We start from the raw sequence: 20,258 nt of genomic DNA on the forward strand, positions 1-20,258 counted from the left end.
GCTAACAAGTGCCACCATCTCGTAGTCCCTAACCCTATTACAATATTTTTAATGTCTACAAATAGTTTGGGTTTGGCAGTTGATTTTCTTGAGTTTACAGGACGAAAAACTCAAGTTTCCAAGAGAAAAAATCCTCTTGCCCATGCCAGAGATTGACTAACTCAAGAACTAGTCGAAAAATTGCGTAGAAAATGTTCCTCTAGTCAGCAATTACATTTGAATCTCAACTTCTACTGAGCTAGATGGGCTCATGGTCTGGTAATTGCTTCAGACTTCTGATTTGTATCTAGGGTATTCCCCTTCCCCTCAATTCATTGTGATCTCATCCACAAGATTGTTCAACTTATAGTACATTATTATCATGATTGGACAGAAGAAACTTGTTAATATTGGATTAGAAGACCTGTAGAATGTACACCTTAGAAAACATAAGAGAGAGAAGACTGTTCCTAAAAAACATCAGTAGAAGGTGATTCAACAGCAGCTATTCAACACTCCTTCATAGTTCAACTGTGAAGAGTGTTGAACAACAGCAGCTATTCAACACTCCTTCATAGTTCAACTGTGAAGAGTGTTGAATAGCTGCTGTGTGCATTTTAACAGGTTTAGGGAAGAGTAGGAGAATTAAAGATGCCAAATTCTGATGAACAGTGACCCTCCTTCCCCTTTGTAGAAAATACAAGCACTGATTTGTATGAAAGAATGGAGTGAGAGAGGGTTATCAATAAATTATTCACTGCCACAATGAGTATTTTTAAGGACACCTCACATGCTAGAATAGTATTCGACTGTTGGATGGATTTGCATTCCCTTATTCATGTATGTTTCTGGTATCAGCATACATGAATTATATTATCTCTTTCAGACACACAAATGCTTGCATAACTGTAACCTAATAATGATCCACTTCAGATTGAAGAACAGCATTTTTTGCTCATTTCTGTTCTCACACTCATTTTCATGAAAAGTGATTGAAGACATGTTCACCTGTTCTCTCCCTCTTTCCACAGTAGCTCTAGTTTCCTTGATTTTACATTTTCAGTTCCTCATTGAACAGCACTTTCTCTAAACACCTAATTCCAAATCCATTCAAGCAGTCTTTTCAATCAAACTTATTCTCACTCCACACATCCACAAACTGCACACACTCTCTCTCTCTCTCTCCTCCTGTACAACTTAATGATTAGCTTATTTGCAATTGTGGCTCTTCTCAATCCTATTTTATAACAGTACGATAAGAGTAATATTATCATGCTGTTATAAGATGGGACTTCATGAAGCCCTTAGAAGATAGCAATCAGCAATAATGTGATCGAAGCGGCATGGACAGAAGAAATATTAATAGTCTTGAAAACTATTAAAACTTAATTTAGAGTCAGCAGTAGATGTATTCTTTAAGGTTAGAAGGATAAGTCAACTGAGGTTGAAACCAACAAATAGAGGCATCAGTATGAGTTACAGAAGAAATTTATGTGGTGATGAAGATATATAAAAGAAACATCAGTGAGTAGCTGCATGTCAAATATAAAATATATGAACCAGAAAGTGACAGGAGAGAATGAGAAGATGCTAGAGAATCAACATAATACTTTCAAGGAGTTATCCTGCTCTCTCTCTCTAGTCAGGAGGAAAGAAATTTATTGTGGATGAATAAACATTATTGAATAGAGCAATCAGATCCTCCTGATGAAGCCCTTCAAGAGAATTTGAACACAATTGGTGATGTGGAGATGTCTGGTGAATGTAGCTAATTATAAGGTTCTGCACTTTAAAATTCAGAAATAGAAGGCTGTATACTAGATGGCTTATAATTTCTCAGGACATGACAATGTATACTAGAATATTAATTATAAACAACTTTAATTAATACCTTCCTATATTTCGGCAATGTTATTGCCATCATCGATAAAAAACAATGTGTTCACACAGGCACTAACATTGATCAAATTAGGCTGAATAAAGGCAACAGAAGTCGAACCTAGAGTCCTAAAAGGTGTCCCTCCCACTAGTGGGCTAAATTGGATTATCTTGGACATTTGGGCTGACAATCTTAAAATGTATGATTCTCAAATCTGAGGAAGTCTCATGCACCCAAATTTGTTGAGGTTTGGAAAGTTTTTCAGAGCTGAGGCAGACTTGAGGAATAGTCTTCGTACTTGTATTTGCTGTGGTGTAATACAGTGACCTTCTTCCAGAGTATCCTGTGGTGGTTGGTGTCCAAAGTATGGTCAGCAAGTCCTGAATGGCTGTATTGGTGGAACTGAAAGTAGTCCTTGTGTTCAGATATCCTGATATTGGCTGACCTGCCTATTTGACCATAGAAGGACAGTTTGTAACTGCAAATTACCTAATATACTCATGGTAGGTCTAGGGGATGTGGCTGGTCTTTGGTGGAGTTGATAAGCGATGTCAATTTCTTATGTGGTCTGTAACAGGTTGTAAGGTCATATTTCCTTAGGATTTTTGTTAATTTTTCAGATATGCCCCAGATATATGGAATGGTAATAGATTTAAAGTCATCTATGCTTTGAAAAGGGGGGGGGGTTGTGGTTACCTGGTTTTAATAATTTTTGGATTTTATGAGGGTTGTAGCCATTGGCTAAGAAAGTGTTAAGGATATGGTAAAGTTCACTAGTTAGGGCATTGTTATCAGAACTGATTAATGTATACTTGTATACTAGATGGGGGGGGGGGAGAAGGTGGTGTTGTAAAGTAGAGAAGATAAGAATCTAGTAATGACAGCAGACGTGTTGAAGTTCCAGAGACATTGCAAAGGTAATGAAGTCAACTCAGAGTGTTGCTGCTACAGTGAAGAGAACACCGACAAGTAGAGATGTTGCTCTCTTGTATAAAGATCTGATTAAGCTGGATTACTGTTTAAAGATCTGGTCATCTAGTTTTCTTGGTAATATTGCATCTTAGATGGTGCAGAACTGTGTAATAAGGTGATTTTATGAGTGTGGATTGAAGTAATACAAATTTTACAACGTGGTAAACAGGAGAAGAGGTGATATAATCAGGACAATAAGTTTTTGAGAACTGGATAGATATTGGAGGATTTTTTTCCCCAAAAGTTCTGGAAAGGAATAAGAATTAAAAGCCAAACTTGGAAGTTGCATTGCTGTGTGAGAAGTCGGTAAATTGTGAAAAGTGGCTGATAATGTTAGCAAGTGTTGTGTAAAAACAGGAAATAAATTAAGATGTGGTATGAAAAGTATTGTTTATTTAGGATGCACTAACACATTGAGTCTTTTGACTATGTGAAGGGTATATTGTAATAATATCAATAATCATCAGTAATCTAGATATGCTACAGACCAGTAAAGCAAAAAAAAAAAAAAAATAATATAATAATAATAATGAAATGACTTATTTTTTAATCAACTTATATGCATCTAATACACTGAGTCTTTTGACTATGTGAAGGGTATATTGTAATAATATTAATAATCATCAGTAATCTAGATATGTTTACAGACCAGTAAAGCAAAAAAAAAAATAATAAAAAAATATAAAAAAAATAAAAAAATAATGAAATAACAGAAATCGCTCTCTGTTTAAGTGAGAGATACTTGAGGCCTGTTTTTCTGCAACCAACATTTCAAGCATTTCTAAAGATTACACTGCAAATTCAGATGAATCAGCTTGTAGCAATTTCTATAACTGAAGATTTGGAATAGAAAGCGAGTACAGCTGAAGCAACCAGCCTTAAATCACCGTGTGTGTTTTTCTATCTGGTTCACTTGTTTTTTGGCAAGAAAAACCCAAGTTTCAGGGAGAATAAAACATTCCACCCCTTTATGAGACAAGCTAACTCACCTTCAGGTGAAAAGCCCTCATAAAGGCTCTTAGCAGCCTAGATAAAAGTAGGATTATGAAGTCCTTTCCAGCAGTTTCACTAAATGATGTGTAGAATTTTTCTCTTCTCAGTTCTTGCAGTTTTCTAAAAAGCACGTTTAGAATGAAGGAGTTTTTTTTTTTTTTGTATATATTAATGAATAAACAAACTGAACAGTTTTGTATCACACCCAGGCTTCTTGTAGTTTTCTATTTTCTAGATGAGATATTGTTTAAAGTTAATTTGTCTGTTTTGGGGTTTTCGAGTTGACAATGTGATTTTATATCATCTGGCCAGAAATATGCTTCAACCGAATCGACTTTTTTTTCTATTTCATACCTTTCTTTCAACAATAACATTTGTGTTCAAATTCACACAATGAATGAAATTTAAATATTATATATAATCGAGGGAAGTGAAAGGTTCATTGCTAATAACTAAAATAACTCTTAATGTGAAAATGTAATGGAAGAAAAATCATGAGTTTTGCAGATAAAAGATTTCACAAACCACATTTCCCCCACTTGTGAATAATGCCAATTAGATGCTGGCATACGGCAGTCAACACAAACATAAAATTTCACAAAAGCAGTTGCCTTTTGTGAATCTGACCTAGATTTACTTCTTGATATACTGTATTTGTTTAAATGCAAGCACAAGTACAGTGAATTTTGGCAAATGTGATTTAGTGTGAAATACAAACCTTCAGAAATGTACCATTGGTAACTGATGCAATTTTCATACAAGCTGTGCCAATATTAATTACAATCCACTTATATCAAATTCAGACTTTTACAAGAAAACATTGTCCATTCCATCAAACATGATATTTTAATAAGCTTAATATTAGAATTGTTTTACTTGTTCCATGTTTTGAAATGTATGCTTCTAACACTTTCAGCCAATACTCTAATTATATATTATGTAAGAGATTCGTTTGGCACACTGGATTTACTTCACCACCACCTCCTCCCACGGTTTGCCTCATATAAACAATGTAGATATCTTGTAAACACCCATACTTCTAATTTGTTTCTGAACTACAACCATCCTTGAAGGAAATAAACAATGTGCACTGCTCTTTGATTTTGCAGACCTCCAAGTGGAGGATAAAAGACTTATTCCCATGCTAGTCATAGTATTATGCTATTTACTTGTAAGGTCATAATGGTACACATGCCACTTGATCAACTTTATAGTTGTTTTATTAAATATTCCTGGTAACGTAAGATGAATGTACATGTTAGAATCATTTATCTATATCACAGTTTTTGTTTCTTGAAAATTTTTTTTTTATTCCTGTTGCACTGTACTGTGCTTGACTGCATAAAGGAAGACTTCGGTTCAAATCTAATCGCTGATTAGAGGAACTTTTTCTAAGCCTTGTTTAGACCAGTTCCTGAGTTAGTAGTTCCTTAGCACAGGCAAGCGGGTTTTTCTCCTGGAAACTCTGGTTTTTCATCCTGTAAACTCAAGAAAATTGACTGTAAAACCCATACTATTTTCAGACACTAAAATATTAGTGTTATTCTATTAAAAATATTAGTGTTAGGGTATTATGGACCATGAGATGGTGGTGGCACTTATTAGATGTCTTTTAAATGCATGCCAATTAAATTAGTGATAGCTTTTGGGCCAGCTATCTCTCAGATTGGCAACCAGTGGAGATTGAACTGCCCACTCAGTCTCCAAAAGTTAGATAGGGCTAAAACAGCCTCGCCTACTCCCTATATGTGAATAAAAGGCATTAGCTGATTTTTTTTTAGATTACTTTTAAGTCAAATTAGTTTGGAAAGAAGGATTTTTTCTGAGAATTTACACCACCTATGGTTTCAATCTTATTTAGAAAACTGATGACAAGCAGTTTAAAGAAACAGCAGTTTGAATGAATACCGACTTATCAAACTGGTATTCCTCAAGGGCCATCTAACAGTGTGACAGGGAAACTGATTTATTAAGCTTGCCTACATGGTTCATTGAAGACAAAATTAAAATGAGCATTCAGAAAACCAATAAACTGAAGGGTAGAGAAGCAGTCCTGGAAAATTAAATATCGTACCACTATAGCCTCAACCACTGAGATGCCAACCTCACCTTCTTGTGATCCACCCTGTTCGAAAAGTGCAATTTAGGCAATGGTGACTGGGTATGGGCGGTATAACCCTAACAGAGCAAATGCTCTTAGAACTGCCTGTCCAGAGCCGTTAAGTATCAACCCTATTATTAGACTTTTTTTAGTGAAAAGCTAGTTAAACTGTCCTGGGGAAATTTCATATACTTTGAAGTTTCATCCAAAGAAAAGCTGTACAGACTATCAGGAGAAAAGACCATGATTCAGGAAAAGATAAATGAAACTGAAGAAGGACATATAATGAAAATCGCAACTTGGAATATAAGGTGCACTGCACATAAAGAAGGGAAACTTGATGAACAATTAAACCAAACCAATGTAAAGATATGCACAGTAACTGTAACAAAGAAAAAGATAGAGGGTACAAGGTACCAAACAAACATAACTATATGCAAATCTACAGTAGAGTAAAAAAAAAAGCAGATATAATGATAATAATACACACATCTATGAAGAACAATATTGTATATTATTATTATTATTATTAAGAGAGACCTCCAGGGAGTCAGTAACTCAATGAGGGTGGGTGGCCAAACTATTCACACCTATTGTCATACCTGTTCTTGAATTCCTTCAAGCTACTTGCACACACAACATCCAAAGGCAATCCATTCCAATCACGCACTATTCTGAGAGAAAAATCTAGCTCTAACTCCATTCTTGACAGAATTCATTCTCAACTTTCATGGATACCCTCGCATCCTTTCCCACCTTCCGTAAAATTAAAAATTTCAATCAACTGAAATTCTGCACAACCCTTTCAGAAGCATATTACTGCTCTTTCTCCAGCTTGCTAATGTCTGCAGACTACAAATCTCAATCTATCTTCATAATCAGTATTCAACAATCCTGATATCATTTTTTTACACTTTCCTTTACACTTTCTTTACTGTATTAGGATCACCACAGAAACCAGGAGACCCGATGTGCACACAATAGTCCAAGTGAGGTCTTATCAAGGCGTTGGAAAGAGGCAAAATGACATCTTTATCTTTGCATGTCAAGATTCGTTTCAGCAATGCCATTATTCTGAGTTGAATTTACAATTTTTGCTATATCAACATTGAATTTCAACTTCCTGTCTACTAAAACCAAGATCCCTAGCCTTATCAGTTTCTTCAAGCATAATCCCACCAATGGATATGACATTGGATATCTAATCATACCAAAGATCATGACTTTACATTTATTAATATTGAAATGACAGCCATTTTCACATGCCCACAATTCCAGCCTATTCAATCATTCTAAAATTCATCATATAGCTGTATGTCACATGTCAATTCCTTCCAAATATCATTAATGCACAGACCGAATAACAATGGATCAAGGAGGTACACTTTGAGGCATGCTACTGGTTGATTAAATCTTGCAGATTCATCCCCCCCCCTCCTCATATACAGCTTTTTGATATCTGTCAGTAAGATATCCTCTTATCCATGCCAATAGTTTATAATCCAATCCAATATTCTCCAATTTAAGCAACAGTATTCCGTGCTGTATTCTGTCAAAAGCTTTAGCAAAATTCAAAAGTATCATAGTGTATCCATTTCCTTTGTCTATCTCAGTGGTAACATTATTATAGAATGTGAGCAAGTTGTAAAAACAGTTCCTTGAACCCATGCTGTTCATTACAAAGTTCTCTGTCAACCCACTTCTGAATGTGAGCCCCTGACCAACTTTTCCAAAATCATCACCACCACTCCCTATATTCCTTGGTTGGTCAATAGTTGGATACATTGGTATTTGCACCACCCTTATGCAATGGGATTACCATACATTCTTTTCACTCCTGTGGAATCTTCCCTGTTCTGAGACTCAAATTATATAGCCTGGAAGAGAATAGCCAGTTCAGCTGAACACTCTTTTAGCATCCATGCTAATATCCCATCAGTTCCTATTGCAGTATTCTTATTCAGTTTGTGCAACAGCTCTAGTACTTCCTCCTCATTCACATGAGTTTCCTCACAAAGTGAAGATGTGGAACTACAAGGGTGGTGATTATGAAAGGATCAGGAGATAGCTTGCAGCTGTAGCATGGAATGAGGAGTTAGCTGGAAAAGAGATCAATGCAGCTTGGGGAGGATATTCAAAAAACTATCTAGTAGAAGCAATTTCTAAATGTATTCCAAGGGTCAGAAGGTAAAATAAGATAGGTGTGAAATGGATGAATGAAGAGATTAAGCATGCAATACAGAGAAAAAGGACATCATGGAGGCAGCATAAGAGAAGTGGTAATAACTAATTCCATGAGGATTACAAAGACCAGTCAAGGTGGTGACTTGATTTGGTAAGGATAGCAAAAGTGAGGTATGAGCAGCAGTTAGCTAATGAAGCCAAAATGTATCCTAAGGAATTCTTTCAATATATAGCCAGCAAAAGAAAGAATGACATTGATTGAAGAAAATGGTATAAAGACAGCTGTTTGTGGAAGGTGTGGTGGAAATACTTAATGAGTAGTTCATAAAGGGCTTTCATTCTTGTGAATGTGACTTTATCATTATTACAGGTATCTCATGGAGTCAGTAGACTCATCACGGGAAACCCAAACTATCAAAACAATATCTATCATACCTCTTCTTGAATTCATTTACAGACGAAGAACTCACAACTGAGTCAGGCAATTCATTCCACCCACTCACCACCCTCCAAGCAAAAAATCTAGTTCTCACACCCTTGTTAACCATACTTTTCCTTAATTTCCAGGGATGACCTCTTGTTCTTCCATCACTATCACACAGCTGAAATATTTCCCCTGCATCAATCTTATAAAAACCTTTTAGTAATTTAAATGTTTCTATCATATCCCCTCTTCTCCACCTATGAGCAAGTGGGGGGAATTGAGACAGCCTTCCCGTGCCCCCCCCCCCCCCCCCCCCCACCAGTAGTGTTACCCTGTGGTACATTGAATCACAGGTAACATGAAGTTAATGTCTCAAACAAGGTGTCCAAAGGTACCAAGCCAATTTCATCACAATTACAGCAACTATGATGAATACAAAACTTAAAAAGCTCCATGCTGGCTTGATCGTTGCTTGTTTGGGTAGAGGGCAAGCTACGAAAAATAAGTTATAGTCCCCTAAACAACGCTCTCTCAAGATATGTTCCTTAAACATAGAGGGACTATCTACATCTAAAGACAAAGTCATCGGCAAAATAGCCAAATAGCCAATTGACGTCTTGGCTCTCCAGGAAACCCATGTGCCTGACATAGCTCTCAACAGACTAAAGATCTCAGGCCTAATTCTCGTGGCTTATAACTGCCATCCCAAGCATGGCCTGGCAACCTACATTGGGTCTGGCCTCAAGGACATCACCCAATTGTGTACCTGATGCAGAATACTCCATACGTATTCAAGTTCAAAATACCACCATCTACAATGTCTACAAATCACCAATGCAATTCTGGCCGGATCAGATGGACCGGCCACCACCTCACCCTGCTATCTATGTTGGTGACTTCAACTCTCATCACACCATGTGGAGCTATTCCTCTAACAACTGGGATGGTAATAATCTAGTTAACTGGATGGATACATATAACCTGTATTTGATTTACGATGCCAAGCAGGAAGGCACTCTCCACTCAGCCAGATGGAACAGAACCTACACCCCAAATCTGTGTATAGTCTCTAAAGACTCTGAAGACCACCATCTGCCAACAACCAGAACCATCCTCAACAGATTTCCTAATAGTCAGCATTGTCCTACACTAACAGAGACAGGCACATCAATCCCAGTCATCAGCGGACCACCAATCGCTAGATGAAACCTTCACAGGTCCAATTGGAATGCATTTCAGAAACAAATTGAGCAAACCATTAGAGAAATTCCACCCACCCTTAATTGCTATTCAAGATTTGTTAAAACTAATCAAAACTGCAGCCAAAGCCTCTATCCCTAGAGGCTACAGAAAAGAATAAATCCCATGCTGGAGTAGAGAAACTGAGGAACTTTTAGCCAAATATGAAGAGACTGAAGACCGAACTGTTGCCAAGGAGCTCATAGCAATGCTGGATAAAAACAGAGAGGAAAGATGGATCTCAACCATCCATGAACTCGATTTCACCACATCTAGCTGGAAAAACTGATCACTTCTGAGAAAATTAGGTGGGACAGAACCAACAACACACAAAACAACAGAGATGACTCCTGATCAAATGGCTAATCATTTATCGAAAACCTCCAAGATATGTCCCAGCTTAATCAGGAAGATTACTTGCAATCTTCCATCAGAAAAATCCTGAAGATGGGCCCGAGCTTCCTGAACTTGTACACCCAGTATCCCAGGAAGAGGTACAGGTAGTCTTAAAACTCACCAGGAATGGCAAGGCTGCAGGAGTGGATGGTATCCTCCACGAGTTTCTAAAACATCTCGGTCAACAAGGCCAAACATGGCTGGCCGCCCTTTTCTCTCAGAAATTATAATGACTGGAAAACTAAATCTGTGGCAAGAAGCCAAAATAATTGCCGTATCCAAACCAGGGAAAGATTCAAATGATGTCAAAAATCTACGACTTATCTCCTTGCTTTGCTCCACCTTTAAGCTCTTTGAAAGAATTCTCCTTAAAAGAATTTCACCACTAATTGAAAGAGCACTCCTGATTGAACAAGCTGGCTTCAGGCTGAGAAGAAGTTGCTGTGACCAGGTCATAGCCCTGACAACACAGATTGAAGCAGGCTTCCAGAAGAAACTTAAATCCGGAGACACTTTCATTGACCTAACATCAGCTTATGACGCAGTCTGGATCAGGGGCCTTCTCTTAAAGCTAGGAAATATTATAAGGTGCAAAAAAACTTTCCAGCTTTTTGAATCCATTCTCTCCACCAGAAAGATCTGGGTCATTATTGGTGGAAAAAAGAGCAGTCTCCTACAGGGCTCTGTGCTATCCCCTTTACTCTTTATCATCTACGTGTACAACTTACCACATACCAGCTCAAGCAAGTATATGTACGCTGATGATCTAGCGATCCTACATCAATCTATCTCCTTTGCCAACCTGGAATCAACCTTGAACACAGACCTGAACATCCTGGAAGAGTACTTCAAGCAGTGCTACTTGAAGCCAAATCCACCAAAAACTGTGTCCACAGTATTTCACCTGAACAATGCAGAGGCGAATCGACACCTCAACCTTTCTTTCTGTGGAAAAATGGTAGCACACGACCCTCACCTGAAATACCTTGGAGTGAGCCTGGACAGAAGCCTAACCTATAAAAGACACATCACTAACCTGTCCAACAAAATTAAAACGAGAAACAATATAATTTCAAGGCTTGCCGGAACAACCTGGGGTTGTGGTGCAGAAGTCCTAAGGTCGTCGGCACTAGCCTTCGCATTCTCTACAGCAGAATATTGTGCCCCTGTCTGGGAAAGAAGCACGCACGCACGCGCACACACACACACACACACTAACATTATAGACACCCAACTAAACTCTACCATGCGCACAATTAGTGGGGCAGTGAGAAGCACCCCTCTCCTGGCTGCCTGTCCTATCTAACATTGCTCCACCAAACATACGGAGAAGACAAGCCTCGATTAAAGAATTTAATAAAGCAATGAGCAACCCACTCCTGCTCCTGCACCAGAGTCTCATAAATCCACCTAGTCTTTCCCTAAAATCTAGAAAGCCTTTCTGGCCCATGGACAAACTCTCTTCAGGTGCCCTACCATCAACACCTGACATGTGGAGAGAATACTGGTCCAACAATCTCCCAACAAATGGCTTCCTGATAGAAGATCCCTGTGTTCTGCAGCCTGGTTTTGCTCTTCCTAGGAAGATTTGGTCTTCAATCAACAGGATCAGAACTAACCAGGGAAGCTGTGGCTACCTACTACATAAATGAAAGCTATTAGACCACACTTATTGTGATTGTTCTCCCTTGGTTCAGACGATTACTCATATTGTGAACGACTGGCTAAGGTGCCAATTTCACGGTGGTGGCCTACAGGACATCCACAAGGTGACGAATGAGGCCTTGGATTGGCTTTCGAGACTGGACATTGACCTGTAGCTGTTGTGTAATCCTTTTGCCATAACAATAAATAAATCTGCCTATCAACCAACCTCTGCAATCCACAAACTCTCAAACTATCAATGTAGGAGCATTTTTTACATCACTCACCAACTTAGTCACTCTTCTCTGAACCCTCTCCACAGCCTCCTCATCTCCAAGGAATCCAGGTGACCAGACCTGAGCACAGTAATCCAAATGTGGAAGTATCAATGCTTTATAAAGGGGAATAATAACCTCTTTATCTCTGGATGTCCGTGTGTTCCTCAACAACCAAGTAATCCTATGTGCAATCTTGGACACCTTAGCAATGTGCCCTCTGACTTCATCTCCCTATCCACCAACACCCCCAAGTCCCTAGCCTCATCAATCTCTTGGAGTACTGTTCCATCAATGTGGTACACAGCTGGTAATCTTTTAATCCCAAAATGCATGACTTTACACTTTTCCACATTGAACTGACATCCATTACCTTTTGCCCATTTTGCCAACTTATTTAAATAATCCTGCAAACTCTCAACATTGGCTGTATTTTTTTATTCCACTACCCAACTTTGCATCATCAGCAAACAACTGAATATCTCCCTTCAAGTCATTTCCTATATCATTTATGTACAAATTAAGCAATAACGGCCCAAGCACAGATCCCTGAGGCACACCACTGGTCACCTGCCTTATCCTGGACTCTGTTCCTCCACACGCTACTTTCTGGTATCTCTCCATGAGCCATTCTCTTATCCACATGACCAGTTTAGTATCCATCCCCATCTGCTCTAATTTGCGCAACAGTATTCCAAAGAGTATCCTGTCAAAAGCCTCAGCAAAATCCAGAAGTATCACTGTGTAGCCATTTTCATTGTCCAACTCAGATGTCACTCTATTATAAAAAGTTAATAAATTGCTAAGGCAGGATCGGCCATTAACAAAACCATGTTGGCCCCTATAGAGTATCATATTCTAATCCACCCATTCTTGAATTCTATCATTAACCAACTTTTCCAATACTTTTACTGCCATTCCCGAGATGGTGATTGGTCTGTAATTAACTACCGCAGTCTTAAAGCCACCTTTATGCAAAGGAACCACTCTGCCTTCTATATGTTTTCTTAACTTACATGAATTACCTGAATTAAATAAAAATATATTTTTGTTGGATATGTCATTGTTGTTTATAAAAAAACGATTTTAAAACATAACCCTACTTTTTCTATGTAATCTGAGTCTTGCATAATGTGATTTATATAATGCGTCATTTCTGTGGAACCTAATATCCGTGTTATACGAGGATTACCTGTATACACTTAGTGGGGAAACTGTAAAGGAAGTAGAGGAGATGAGATATCTAGGAGTGATGGTAGACAAGGAGTTGAAATTCAGGGGCCACATTGCACAAGTTGTGAAGACATCACAATGGGTAATGGCAATGATGCGTGGGACCCTGACATGCAGAAATAGAGAGGTTATGATGTCATTGTATAAGGCCTCGATCAGGCTTCAAATGGATTATTGTGCACGGATTTGGTCACTGGGTTTTCAAGGTGATGAGGATATGTTGAAAAGGGTCCAGAGAATATTCACAAAGGTGGTCAATGGTCTTTGTAATGTGGAGTACAACGACAGATTGAGAGAACGTAAGTTGCAGAGCTTTATGAATATGAGGAAGACAGGGGGGGGGGATATGATTGAAACATATAAGCTAGTCAGGGATTGTTATCAGGTTGACATGGAAGAGATTTTTCATTGAATAGGAGAGGGAGGGATAGAACAAGAGGCCATTGATGAAACTGTATAAGAAGGATGTGAGCAGAGGTGTGAGGAGTGGGTTTTTTGCATGAAGAGTGGTTGGTGAGTTGAATGCATTGCCTGAATGTATTGTGAACAGGGCTGTCATCAGATTAGATTGCGCCCCAAGGCAAACAATTAAATATCGCTCCTGATGGATTATAAGACAAAAATATAAGAAAATCTCTATTTTCATATATTTTTTCAAAATTGAAATGTTCAAAATGTATCTCTTCTAATAAAAACAAAATAGCAATTTTTTCAAAATTGCTATTTTGTTTTTATTACAAGAGAAACATTAATGAAAAATGATTAGATAATAATATTAATTAAATGTTTGCTCTATGGGGATATTGCACAATAAAACTGTTTATAATCTCTTCCAAATTTAAATTATAAGCTATGTCTGCTTCTATCGATATAGTTGCTATATCAACCAATCTTTCTTGGATTATTGCTATTTGCAAATAATTTTTAATCAGTTTAAGCTTGGAAAAATGTCTTTCTGCACTTGCTACGCTAACAGGAATTGTTAAGAGTAGCGACGGTGCCTACCGCAATATGGCTGAACGAGTGCTCTTATTAAGCCGCACTGTGAGGCAGGCTGCCTCTCTGCTACACCCTGTCGATGGTACTGGTTGTGAATGTAGGCACATTGAATCAGTTTAAATCATGGTTGGGTGAGTACTTCTGACTCTTTGAATCTCTGACTCCATGGGGGTCAGATGATAATAATAATAATAGTAATCATAACAGTACACTTCATTCCTTTTCTTCATTCAAAAAAACCCTTATTGATGGTTCAGATGATTCAAACTTTAAGATAATATATAATACTTTCTAATTGCCAACGAAGATCAGTTTTCTATTATTACTCAGGCCTCCATGGAGTCAAGACTCACTGTTGGAGGTCCTTCCTTGGAAACACAAATTCTATCATATCACTCCTTGGACTCATTAACCGTTCTTGCTCAGGCAATGCATTCCATGGTTCAACCACCCTCCATACAAAGAAACCACTCCTCACCCTCTTGCTCACAGCTTCCTTTCATTTTCTAATCTTCAGTTAACTTTTGCACCTAGCCAATCCCTTTCAAAGCTTGTTCAACCTCCAAGAAACCTGGTATTCTTTTGGGATGAGGCACCGAAAACCACTCTCTGAATGTCTTATTGTATCCATAACGGGGGGGGGGGGTCCATTTGCTTAACAGAAGACCTCTTTCTCTCAATGATTTTCTCTAATTGTTTTTTTATAGGAAACCATGCTTCTGCATCATATCTTTTTTTTTTTTATTTAAAAAAAAAAAACTATTTCCATGGCTACTGCTTCAGACACTGTGGAACCTTGGTCACCCATTTACAAATATGCATGGACACTGGTGAACATCCAAAAAAAACCCTAATTTCAATCATTTCAGCCTACAATGTATATAAACAGTTACACGAGCCAGCCTACTAAACATAATGCTTATTTGGCAAAATGCAGAGAATACAGAACAGTAACAATGAACCTACAGCTAGTGTAAGGTTTGAGCCTTTTGATAAAAGATTCTTTCTGCACTCTTCCCTTCCACATTATAATTCCATTTCTAATTGTAAAGCTTTTCAAATAACAAAATCACTAATGTACAGGATGGCCATAAAATAACTTTCCCTCTTTGGAGGCATCTGTAGCTAAAAACAATAAACGGAATGAGACCAACTTTTATATTGAGACTTTTGAAGGCATGGGGAGATGATTTCTGTGAAAAAAAGATTTAGTACCAAAAGTCGCCGAAAGGGAAAATTTTGGTGCTGGTGAAGCCGAAAACAAGCGGATAATTACATTAAAGGTAGATAAAATGGAATAATAAGATTTCAACGGTGTAAGCAACAGCTGCGTCACTCATTCCAGCTGGATATGTCACGCATTACAATGATAATAAGAATAATAATAATTAAACTAAAACAACAACTTGCGAGAGATACAGAAATTAATGTAGTGATTGAACTCACAGGAAATAATGTTTTATTCATCAGAATCAGGGTCCCCTGGACCACATACACAATTTTCAATGTGCTGACCTTTCTTGTGTACAACAAATTGCATCTGGTGTGAGACATGCTCTACAGCTGAACGTAAAGAGTTTGACTGGATGTTCATAACAGCCTGTTTTATGTTCTCTTTCAAGACATGCAAGTTGGGAATGCCACGAACATACACAATGGATTTCAAATACCCCCACAGCCAAAAGTCACATGGAGTGATGTCCAGGGATCGAGGTGGTCATGCCGTCGGAAAGAACTGACTGATAACTCTCTCATTACTGAAATGATGGCATAAAAGGTGCTGTACTGAACGTTTAATGTGTGGCCATGCTCCATCCTGCATAAAAATTATGGAGTCCAAACATCGTCTTTGTTGCAATGCAGGAATGACCAAATTTTCCAGCATTCGTTTATCAACGAATAAATCTCTCCAGTAATGGAGCAGGTTGCAAGATCTGTAGGGGTAATACGCTCAAAAAAAGTATGGTCCTATTATGAAATCAGCTGTGAAGCCACACTACACGGTTACTTTTGGAGAATGCAGTGGTACTTGCTGGATCGCTTGGGGATGTTCCGACGCCCAAATTCTGCAGTTGTGAGTGTTGGCCGACCCATTCAGATAAAAATGAGCCTCATCACCCCACAATATTCTCCAAGACCAGTCATTGTCGACCTCCATTCGGGCAAGAAACGTTAGCGCGAAGGTCATGCGTTTATCATAATCTGCGGTAGTTAGTGCTTACACACGACTGAACTTATACGGATAGAAGTGAAGCATTTTCCATAAGAATATCCAGACTGTACCATAAGCCATATCAAGTTTGCGAGCTATGGCACAAGCGCTTGGACCACTACTCATCCCTATGACGTTGAACACCGCAGTAGCAACGTCTGTTACTGTCTCTTCTTGCACTGCTTTCCATCCTCTGCCAGGTCTAACTCCTAGTGATCCACTTTCTTCAAACTTCTTAATCATAGCTCTCAGTGCTACAGCTGACATAGGACCTGTACTCAGGTTATGAAGCCTTCTAAATTCCCAAAGGGCCGCTATGGAATTGCACTGTTTAAGGTAAAACAACTTAACAAGTAAAGCACGCTGAGGCAAGGTATACAATATGCATCCTATGCATATTGAGCACAATTCATCAGTCATTCGAATAACTGCCTGAATGTGCCAAATCCATTTTTAAGTGGAACTGGTGGCGCTGCTGTCACGTATGCACAGTAAAATTTGCATAATTCTCTTTAACTGCGTTTACTGCAAAAATCTGATTGCGTTCGGCTCTGCCAGCGCCAAAATTTCCCCTATCGGCAACTTTTGGTACTAAATATTTTTTTTGCAGAATTCATCTCCCCATGCCTTCAAAAGTCTCAATATAAAATGTGGTCTCATTCCATGTATTAGTTTTAGCTACAGATACCTCCAAAGAGGGAAAGTTAATTTATGGCCACCCTGTATTTTAGTAAGCCCAATTAGTGAACCTCCCCTTCCCTCCCTGAAAAAAAAAAAAAAATTGCATTTTACTGACAACCAACTAGAAAACTTGAAATTATATATTTTATCTTTTTTTTTTTCATCGTACAATGTTTTTATAGACAAAAAACCGGCAATGATAAAAATAATTCATTCGTACCTTAATGAAATTTGATATTTAAGATCGCTATTGAAATTACTACTTCAACTGGATAATTTTGATGGCAAAATTATGTCTACAGTATGGATTTCAAAAACTGCTCTGTATTTAACTGCTGTGATAATGAATAATGTCACCATACAAGAATGTGATTATGAGATGCACCTTTTTTTATGAATGTTTGCAATAATGTCATTTATTTAAACAGAAACTTGTTTAAACAAAGAACCAGTTAAAACTTGATTAATGTAATATTATAAAAACATGCATTACCTGCAGGGTCTCCTTCAATATGAAAGAACTGGAACAGCAACAAAATTCTATGATGTGGCGGTACACTAATGTACCAATTACAGATTTGACGATGAGCACTATACTTCCCAGGAAAACCTGGACTAGTAATAACTCCACTGTCTTTTCCACTAATATTGTGACCACAGTCTGGGGGGGGAAAAATCACCAGTTTATTATACTAGGAATAATTTACATTCTTGTTTATATTTGTATTTCATCCAGCATACAAAAATACTTCACATATAAAGTAATTTATGACTTTTTATTTATTTATCTTGAAAACAACTTCCCAACAATGGAAGGCACATTCCTTAGGAATCATATGTAGCTTTACATTCTAGTGAGTTACTTCATAGTCATGTATGTGTCTTTACTGACACATCATCATCAGTGTAAAGTTAGCCCTCTGGAGATGCTTAACAGAAAGCCATCTTTCAATATACAGCCATACCTGAAGTTAGGTCACATCTGGTTCTAGAGGAGTGGTGTAACACAAAAATATCCATAAGTCGAAGCACTGTGTTGAAGTTTGAAGACAGTATGGTTATGACTGAAATAAAAAACCTAATGTATGAAAATTGGTTTACTAAATGAGTTCATGTGCTGCAATGCTATCCGTTGTTGGCTGGGCATAGTAGTGTGTCAAATATGTAGGTATCGTCTACATTTGATGAGATTGGGTTAATGTTGAAGGTAGACATAGATTTTCAGTAGATGATGTTAGTCTTTTTTGGAAGTACCTGTCTGATGCTGTATGTGAGCTAGACTGTTTTTTCTTTTCTCTGTAGATTTCCATCTAACAGGCATAATCCTTTATAATGTTAGCATTTACTTTTGAACACTTCTTTCAAAATCATATTCATGCTTTTTCAAAAGAGCTATGCCAACTTTGAAAGTATGGAGAGCTTTGGATAGAATTTTGGAAGTTAGGCCTTTAGGCTCAGTGATAGATACCTCCTCATTCACGTCTTCTTCTTGCTTCTGCTCATCAAGTGACAGAAGATCTTCATTCCTGAGAGGCTGAGAACCGGACTCCATAAGTTCAGCTACATCTTGTGGCTCAACTTCTAGCTGTAATTGTCTTGCCATCTCTACAATATTGTTAGTTACTTCAGGTACAGAATTTTCTAAGCTTTCAAAAATTATCCAGTAACTGATTTTTTCCAGGCTTCTTTCAGCATAGGGATCTTAACATCATTCCATGCATGTAGCCTTGATGTTATCTAAGATTATAAAGCTCATCCAGAATTTCTGATGGCTTCCTGCTTGGTACTTTCTTCATGTCTATTGCTGTAATACACTTGCTGAAGGTTCTTCTAAAGTAGTACGGCTTGAAGGAAGCTATGATACACTGATCCATGTGATGCAGCTGTAGAGATGGTATTGCGTGGTACGAATATCACTCAAATGTTAGGGTGCAGATCATCTAATGTTTGAGGGTGGCCAGGAGCATTGTCTACAAGGAGTAAAATTTTGAAATGGATGTTCTTCTCCTTATAATGGCTATCGTAAGGAGTAACAAAGCAACTGTCAAACCATTCTTAAAAAAAAAGTGCTGCTTTTGCAGCACTTCTTGAAGAATGGAGGGATAATGCTTTTGCATTATACCTCCAATGCAATCTACTTTTGATTTTTCAAAGCTCTGGGGTTTTCTGATTTTTCTGAAATCAGAAATTGGGGCACCTAACAGAAGGGTTAGCCCATCTTTATCTGGTTAAAGCCTGGCATGGTTTTCTCCTCTTTTGCAATGAATGTTCTTGGTGGCATTTTCTTCCAGTACAGCCCCATTTCACCTACATTAAAATTTTGATTGCCACTGCTCCAAATTCAGCATCATCTTTCACTTCCTCACCTTTCTTAGCCTTCATGCCATTGAAAAGGCTGTGGTCTTTATTTTGATCATCTATATAGAATGATGAGAGTTTCTCCATATCAGCAACAATCTTATCCCTTCTCCTAATTAAAGTAGTGTTCATCAGAAATTATAGCGAGACAGCAATACCTTTCCCATGATAACGTCATGGTGCTAAAGAGCTGTAACTCTGAAGCAAGTGATGCAAATTTGGGGTAAGGGGCAATTCAAAAGTCTCCATAAATGTAAAGAGCCAAGTCCAAGTGCTGTAAATCAGGGTATGCCTGTATGAAAAAGCCAAGTGCTGTATCACTATTTAATTACTTTTTAGGTAGTAGGAAATTAATTACAACAGAAGAAGAAGAAATATGAAATATTAAATGAGTATAACATCAAAGTGTATCATACAAGTGAAAATGATATTCTATTTGATTTAGAGCCTCAATAGATCAGTTGGTACAAGCCTTTGATTAGATTCATAGGCAGAACCTGCTTATGAAAGGTTTTTATAAACCTATAAATTGGCACACGGGCGCCATGGGTAGACCAGCAAGTTTTGCTATTTTTTTATTAATTGTATATATTTTTTTTTAGTCTTATTTGTTTTAGTCTCTTTACTAAAAGAGACTAGACTAGTTTCCAGATTAGATAAATAAATCAATTATTTTATTTATTAGCTTA

The 20,258-nt window shown here is 37.8% G+C and overlaps 1 protein-coding gene across 1 annotated transcript in view; it reads right to left on the reverse strand.

Annotated features, from left to right (window-relative positions):
• Positions 1–20,258, reverse strand: part of LOC150099409 (tolloid-like protein 2) — a 781,663-nt gene that overhangs the window by 110,136 nt on the left and 651,269 nt on the right. The window contains exon 13 of the mRNA XM_090403893.1: positions 17,705–17,872. Within this exon, the coding sequence (XP_090260019.1) occupies positions 17,705–17,872 (168 nt within the window). The remainder of the gene's footprint in view (positions 1–17,704; positions 17,873–20,258) is intronic.

This window comes from Typopeltis vanoorti, chromosome 14, assembly GCF_054136105.1.
Source record: "Typopeltis vanoorti isolate ZY-2024b chromosome 14, IOZ_Tvanoo_1.0, whole genome shotgun sequence".
Lineage (NCBI taxonomy): Eukaryota > Metazoa > Arthropoda > Arachnida > Uropygi > Thelyphonidae > Typopeltis > Typopeltis vanoorti.